General features: G+C 42.1%; 1 protein-coding gene and 1 non-coding gene across 3 annotated transcripts; both read left to right on the forward strand.

Moving 5' to 3' along the window:
- Positions 1 to 3,269: 3,269 nt before the first annotated feature.
- On the forward strand, positions 3,270 to 5,083 carry rpl12 (ribosomal protein L12). Of its 2 annotated transcripts, none has more exons than XM_034183211.1 (6): positions 3,270 to 3,436; positions 4,044 to 4,117; positions 4,395 to 4,493; positions 4,592 to 4,673; positions 4,740 to 4,826; positions 4,937 to 5,083. In XM_034183211.1, the coding sequence occupies exons 1-6, from the start codon at positions 3,400 to 3,402 to the stop codon at positions 5,053 to 5,055; spliced, it is 498 nt and encodes a 165-aa protein (XP_034039102.1). In that variant the 5' UTR covers positions 3,270 to 3,399; the 3' UTR covers positions 5,056 to 5,083. The 2 variants fall into 2 exon arrangements, with proteins under 2 accessions (XP_034039102.1, XP_034039107.1); XM_034183216.1 differs by having other exon boundaries at positions 3,365 to 3,524.
- LOC117504667 lies at positions 4,158 to 4,280 on the forward strand. Its single transcript, XR_004558871.1, has one exon. It is a non-coding gene; the product is annotated as a small nucleolar RNA SNORA65 (small nucleolar RNA).
- Positions 5,084 to 8,178: the final 3,095 nt, after the last annotated feature.

Raw genomic sequence — 8,178 nt, forward strand, 5'->3', positions numbered from 1 at the left:
CAGTAATCTCTACATTCATAGCCACTGCGACTTCTAAGCCCTTCAGTTGATGATGACATCATTGATATGTTGGAAAGCTTCCCTCACATTTCTTTCATGTCACACACACTTGTAACACGGAAAGACTGATCTGGTGTGCAATCATAAGAATGTTCATTATGTACAGTATGGTGCAATGTTTGTTAAAGTGTAGGTGACATGTAATGCCATGTTTTCACTAATATTTAAGACTAAAATTAAACAATAGCTTGAAATTTAGCCTTTCCTGGTGCGCAGTTCTTGAAGAGATAAATATTCAGATTTTGAACTGTGCGCCAAAAAAAAAAAAAAAAAAAATTATGAACTTGCCAGCGTGCCAACATTGGACAAGAAGGAGGAGGAAGTGACGTCAGCTCGGGAACCATTATCTTAATTGTCTCTTTAATTTATCGATTAATTTATGGATTTTTACAGGCTACTGACATCCCCGTGGTTCGGGTCGGACCATGTTTTCGGTGTCAGAACAGTTACTTTTCACAGACAGAATGGCAGGTGGAACACTTATATTGACGACGAGTCCCTGGCTGCTCCACTCGACACGGGGACAAAACTGAGGATCTTCAGATTATTTTATTGTTTTCTGGATCATGGGATAATGTCGTCGCTTGCAGACGTTATGAACAGATGAGGTGCTGCGAGTCTTTTTCCTGCAGCGCAAAGCTGCTCTGTTAACACAGACTGGATCGATCAGCCGCAATAACCGATTACAGGTGGTGCTGGAACCTGGAACCAAAGTCCTGTGTGTCAGATGGAGTTTTCTTCAACCAGAACAGAAGGAATTAAATTATTTTTCAGATGTGGTTTTGTAAAGGTGGATAGGTTTAAAGATGATCTAATTGAAACGCACACGTAACTATATATTTACTTCTCCTGTGAATGCTTTTAATATTTAATAATGACGTATTCAAGAAGGAAAACAATATTTATTTTAAAAATAAGTATTTTAAAATTATTTTCAGTCCTACCCTCGTGTAATTTTTCAGATTTGAAATTGTTTCTAAGCAAAAAAAAAAAAAAAAATCCACACTTCACTTTTTTGTAATGTCACAGATGGTAAAACTATTTTTTTTTTATCAGTTGATTACAGTCGAAGAGCTGGCAAAAAAAAAAAAAAACACGAAACAAACCAAAAAACAATTTATCATCTCTACCCATGCCAAAATCGCCTGCATTATTTATTTTTTATAATCACCATTCTGTTCTGAACTCTGTCAATATCGTCACTGTTGTCAGACTGAAGGTTTTCCTCCAAAGTTTGTCATCTAAATAAGGCTCTAAAACATAAATGCTGTGTCCCTCATAGCTGCTTCAGAAACACCTTCACACTGGACTTTAACAAAAAAAAAAAAAAAAAAAACTCCATATTAGAGAGAGAAAACTGTCCAAAAGCAGCTCCACCTCTGCTGTGTTTACAGTAGATTTGAATCAGCAGGTCCCGTTCTGGTGATGACGGCTGAGGGCTGAAATAGAGCGCAGACTTTAGACAGCAGCGCTGTTTATCCTTCACCTTATCATCGACTTTTATTGTTCAGGATTTTTTTTTAAATATCAACATTTCATAATTTTTAGTGATTATTTTTGCACATTTTTTTGTTGTCAGCTACACTTTAACTGTGAGTTTTACACACTGTGTAATACTGTATTTTTTAACAGACACAACACACATGTCAAAGTCTGCACAAACCCTGTGTGTCACATTTTCACTTATGATCACTGAAATAAGATCAATGTTAATTATATTAGACAGAATTTTACTGAATATAATGTGATATCTTGTTTATCTTTCACCTGCTCAATTCAATTTCAATTTATTTGATTTTATATAGTGGCAGATCATAATAAGGTTGCCTCCAGGCACTTCACACAAGTCAGGTCTAACCTTACCAACCTCTAGAGCAAGAACACAGGTGACAGTGGTAAGAAAAACTCCCTCTGATGATGTTGAGGAAGAAACCTCAAGCAGACCAGACTCAGAGGGGTGACCCACTGCTTAGGTCTTTCTAACAGTTACAAGGTATTACAAAGATTTTACCAAGCTGAAGAAACAGAAAACAGGAAATCAAAGCAACATCAAAAACAAGGTGCAATTGTTGAAATGATGAGCAGCATCACTTGGCCGGGAAAAACTACAACTAAGGTATGACTTAATCAGCAGTAAATCTACTGGAAAGCAGAGAGAACACTAAGGTGATCGCTGGCCGTTAACCCTAAGCTTCACTAACAGACCCAGAATGTAGATAAAGTTCAGGCAGAGACCTGTTCTGTTGCAAATAAAATGAATTTAAAGGGATAAGAAGCATAGTACCATACTATGCCAGTGTGCTAGACATACGAGAGGGAGAATAAATGCATCTTAAGCAGAGGTGGAACAAAGTCACCATCAAGTCATTCTCAGGTCATCAATCTGCAACTCTCTACAGAATCAACAGAAACAATCTCTTTGGCCTCCCTCTTCTCCCCCTGCCCGGTGGTTCCATCCTAGTGGTTAAGGTGTGGGGCTTGAGACCAGAAGATCCTCAGTTCAAATCCCAGCCAGACTTTTCCAGTCAGGCTAATTGCTCCCAGTGTGTAGTGAGCGTCTTGCATGGCAGCAGCATGACATCGGGGTGAATGTGAGGCATTATTGTAAAGCGCTTTGAGCGTCTGATGCAGATGGAAAAGCGCTTTATAAATGCAGTCCATTTATAAATAATGTAATTAATTAATTGTATTTTACACTGCACACATTCTGTAACATTTAGAATCTTAATATGTTTGAATGGTGAGTTACAGGTTTTATCCCCCCTTGCTATACAGTTTTTGTGGACATCTCGATGATTTTTTTTATTAATCTGTTCTTTCAGTCTGAAGCAACAGGGTGTTCCGTCATTATTATTAGTAGTAGTAGTAGTACTAGTAGTAGTAGCAGTAGTAGTTATTATTAAACCTGCTCTGGTGACTCGAAGTGAAAAAGCCGAAAGAGCTTCTTTTAATATTTATTTATTATTATTGAAGAAAAGGATTAACTTTTATTGTTACACTTTCCATTTTTACACTCAAAATCAGGAGAAAATCTGCATCTTACCAACAGGCTCTGCCAACTGATGTGACTTTAGATGAAACAGACCTGTAGGAGCACTTTTTTATTATATTAACATTATATTTTGAGACGTTTTTTTTTTTCACTCAACATCGCCAGAACGTGAATTCGACAACCTCTCGCGTTATTTATGCTGCTATAAAAGGCGTCGTTGGGGCGTTCTCAGCCTTTCTTTTTCGCGTTACGGGTGGAGGTGTAACAGTCTTCGGTCGTCCCAAACCGGGTTCATCCGACACCCTCACCAACCCAGCTGAACTCAGCTCAACCGACAAAGCGGCAACATGCCTCCAAAATTTGATCCCAACGAGATTAAAATTGGTACGTTTAAGGTATCGGTGGTCGAGTAAAATGAAACTGTCCGACCCAAGATGGAGACCGTGAGGCCGTGAGTCGGCTCTGCTGAACGGTAAAGAAGGCTTCAGACCCGCTGGAGAAGCTAACCGCGATGTCTTACTGCTGCATGCCGCAAGACGAAAGTATTTCGGTCGGGTGGAACTTGTAAGAAGATCGTTACACTTTGTTAATCATTTAGTGTGTGGACCCGACTCACGGGCCGCACGTGGGCCACTGTTAGCATGATGCTAGTTAGCTTTATAGCTACCTTACGTTGTAACGTCACGTCGGCCATCCGATGACGTTATTCTTTTAACTCTTAAGTAGAATCTGGAGCGATTTATTACTTGTGAACACTTTGTGCCGTTTTAAATGTGGATAACGTGAAGTTTGTGTACCGCCCACAGTCACTACTGCAGTTCCTACTACACGTTTTTGCTTACACATCCAGATAAATAAGTAAAGTCAGCGTTCTCGGTGCACACTGCATTATATTAATGTGTCAAATAGTCTGGTTTCTCCTTAATCCGATTAGCGTGGCCCAGGTTTCTCTCCTGTTATAAACTGTTGTGCTGATTGTGTTCACCTGCAGTGTACATGAGGTGCACCGGAGGAGAGGTTGGCGCGACCTCTGCACTGGCCCCCAAAATCGGCCCACTGGGTCTGGTGAGTGTTACTGGGGGGTGGTGGGCAGCTCAGTCAGCCTCCTGCCACTATGCCAGTCACAGTGATTGAGTGTAATCCAGTGGAGGCTCAGAGAGACCCGGCTTTAGGAAACAGGGCTGTTCTCACTAATGGGCAACTCTGTGCCGAAAAGTCTGGAACATACAAGTCTATTGAAGGACGCAGATGTTGTAATAAAGATTCTGTAATGCTGAATTGAATCCTTTTTTTTCTCTCTCTCTCTCTCTCTCTCTGTGCTGATGGTCATCTTTACTTTTAGTCTCCAAAGAAAGTTGGTGACGATATTGCCAAGGCCACCGGTGACTGGAAGGGCCTCAGGATCACAGTGAAGCTGACCATCCAGAACAGACAAGCAGCGGTATGGTTTTACTGTCTGATCCCCTAAACAGTCTAGGTCCATGAGTTTGGAAACGGTCATGCTGTTTATGTGCTTTAACACTGACTGTGGTGTTTCAGATCGAGGTGGTTCCGTCTGCGTCTGCACTGATCATCAAAGCTCTGAAGGAGCCTCCTCGTGACAGGAAGAAAGTCAAAAACAGTAGGTTGCCACCTTGTGAAATGAGTTTCCAACTTGAGGATGGTTTCTAACTCTTGCTGTTTCTAGTCAAGCACAGTGGGAGTGTGAGCTTCGAGGAGATTGTCAACATCGCTCGCGTCATGAGGCCTCGCTCCATCGCCAGGGAGCTCTCAGGTAAAAGCTCAAAGGTCACATGATGGCAAGGTCAAAGTAAAGACCAGCTCTGACCTTGATTTTATTTGAAATGTACTTGTTGCAGTATCTAAAATTTTCACTCCTTTCAGGAACAATCAAGGAGATCCTGGGAACGGCTCAGTCTGTAGGCTGCACAGTCGACGGGCGTCCTCCTCATGATGTCATCGATGACATTAACAGTGGCAAGGTTGAGTGTCCGTCTGAGTAACTTCAGTGTAAAATAAAATTTTTACAAAAGTCTTGTCTCTTGTATGTTATGAAAGAAACTCAATATGGAGTGAAACTGGCAGATGAAGGAACCAGCAAGTCTCAGGTTTTTAAAATTTCAAACTATTAAAGTCTGGGTTTATTGTGGGTTCTGAACATATCAACTTAACATGTTGAGGGAGTTAAAACTGGCCAGTTGAATTGGGGTGTGAAGTAAGTCTCATGACTGTAAATATCTGCAGTTGAGGCTTCAATTTACAAGATATGTTGATGCCAGTGGTGTCCAAAGACATTCCAGAAATGGCCAAGTGGGGGCAGAGTTTCTTTACAGCAGGTTTTCATTAGCATCACTTTGAGCAGATGGAATGAGTTCATCAGTGAAATCAGGCGCTGGGGTCAGTGGTTGCAAAAAGAGGCCGTTTCTGGTATGTATGAACACCGCTGACTTGCAGTTTTGAGTTCTGACTTGAACAAAAAGATCAAAAGCAGTCAATGTCAAGTTCAGCTCAAATTATGTCACATGGTTTTAACCACTGTTTCAGAACTTCACATTTTTACTGTAACCAACAAAGTTGGGTGGTGGCTTTCACTCATTTGAGAAACACCCTGAAGCCCACAATTTTCCTGGAACACCCTATACCATTTAACAAGCTTTCAACGATTGATCAAATTTTTCATAGGTTATGTAGGATGGTATCTATCAACTGACAGTTTGATCCAGATTACAGATTTTGTGGCCATTTAAATTTAGCATTAAACCCCCCCCCATTTAATGTGCACTTTGCATTGTATCAATGAAGTGACTCATGTCACTGAATAAGCTCGGTTACTGTGCGTGGCTGCGTGCCGGTGTGCAAAGAAAATTTTGAAACGTTCAAAACTTCTGGCACACATTAATTTTGTGAACTCGTCTTGAATGTTGCACAACCTATTAGAAAATTATGCATCTCATTGCGACAGCGCATTTGAACAATTATGACAAGATGTCACATCTATAATAAGCAGTACAGAGAAAATGCAACTCTTAAGCCAATTGATTAATATATAAATACCATTGGGTCAAGATTCCATATAGTTTCTCCACAGCATGACACACAACCTGCAGCTGTAGATCACTGTGATTCTGGGAGTGATGAGATGGTTTAATCAGCAAATATGTCATTGGCTACAAAAATGATTATTTTATATAGCACTGCGCCCGGCAGAATGCATTGGCATAGCGAATTGCGCAGCAGTGTGGAGATCAAGTTTGTGCAAATGTCAAGGTGGTTATTTGATCCGCATCAGGGGCCTCATACAGACTTGCACGGATATCTTACTGAAACATGGCGTATGCCAAAACCCGGAAACTGGCACAAAAGCACAAAAATATCCAGATGTTTGATCCAGATTAAAGTGTGCGTACACATGGATCCAAGCACATTCTGATTCTACATCCCGCTGAATACGGAATTGAGCGCACATGCACCAAACTCCACCCCTATTTAAATAATGCCAATCCATGCAAAGATAGTGGTTGTTGCTCCGTGTCAGAAACTGTAGCTGTAGAAACGTGCGTACGCCAGCCAGGGTTTTTGGCGTGAAGCACTGCACGTTTCTACGGTCATTTCACTTTTGATACATGAATGTTAGCATGGAGACAGACGTACCACACGTTTTTGTGCGTACGCGGCCTTTGTACATGAGGCCCCTGATTCGTATTGTGGACTTAGTGGATATTTGATTCTTTTTACCACTGAAAAGCCCTTTTGATCTATATTTTGTATTATACACTCAACAAAAATATAAACGCAACGCTTTTGGTTTTGCTCCCATTTTGTATTAGATGAACTCAAAGATCTAAAACTTTTTCCACATACACAATATCACCATTTCCCTCAAATATTGTTCACAAACCAGTCTAAATCTGTGATAGTGAGCACTTCTCCTTTGCTGAGATAATCCATCCCACCTCACAGGTGTGCCATATCAAGATGCTGATTAGACACCATGATTAGTGCACAGGTGTACCTTAGACTGCCCACAATAAAAGGCCACTCTGAAAGGTGCAGTTTTGTTTTATTGGGGGGGATACCAGTCAGTATCTGGTGTGTCCACCATTTGCCTCATGCAGTGCAACACATCTCCTTCGCAGAGTTGATCAGGTTGTCTGTCAGTTGTGGCCTGTGGAATGTTGGTCCACTCCTCTTCAATGGCTGTGCGAAGTTGCTGGATATTGGCAGGAACTGGTACACGCTGTCGTATACGCCGGTCCAGAGCATCCCAAACATGCTCAATGGGTGACATGTCCGGTGAGTATGCCGGCCATGCAAGTACTGGGACATTTTCAGCTTCCAAGAATTGTGTACAGATCCTTGCAACATGGGGCCGTGCATTATCCTGCTGCAACATGAGGTGTTCTTGGATGTATGGCACAACAATGGGCCTCAGGATCTCGTCACGGTATCTCTGTGCATTCAAAATGCCATCAATAAAATGCACGTGTTCTTCGTCCATAACAGACGCCTGCCCATACCATAACCCCACCGCCACCATGGGCCACTCGATCCACAACATTGACATCAGAAAACCGCTCACCCACACAACGCCACACACGCTGTCTGCCATCTGCCCTGGACAGTGTGAACCGGGGTTCATCCGTGAACACCTCTCCAACGTGCAAACACCAGCGAATGTGAGCATTTGCCCACTCAAGTCGGTTACGACGACAAACTGGAGTCAGGTCGAGACCCCAATGAGGACGACGAGCATGCAGATGAGCTTCCCTGAGACGGTTTCTGACAGTTTGTGCAGAAATTCTTTGGTTATGCAAACCGATTGTTTCAGCAGCTGTCCGAGTGGCTGGTCTCAGACGATCTTGGAGGTGAACATGCTGGATGTGGAGGTCCTGGGCTGGTGTGGTTACACGTGGTCTGCGGTTGTGAGGCTGGTTGGATGTACTGCCAAATTCTCTGACACGCCTTTGGAGACGGCTTATGGTAGAGAAATTAACATTCAATACACGAGCAACAGCTCTGGTTGACATTCCTGCTGTCAGCATACCAATTGCACGCTCCCTCAAATCTTGCGACATCTGTGACATTGTGCTGTGTGATAAAACTGCACCTTTCAGAGTGGCCTTTTA

Source organism: Thalassophryne amazonica, chromosome 2 (assembly GCF_902500255.1).
Source record: "Thalassophryne amazonica chromosome 2, fThaAma1.1, whole genome shotgun sequence".
Lineage (NCBI taxonomy): Eukaryota > Metazoa > Chordata > Actinopteri > Batrachoidiformes > Batrachoididae > Thalassophryne > Thalassophryne amazonica.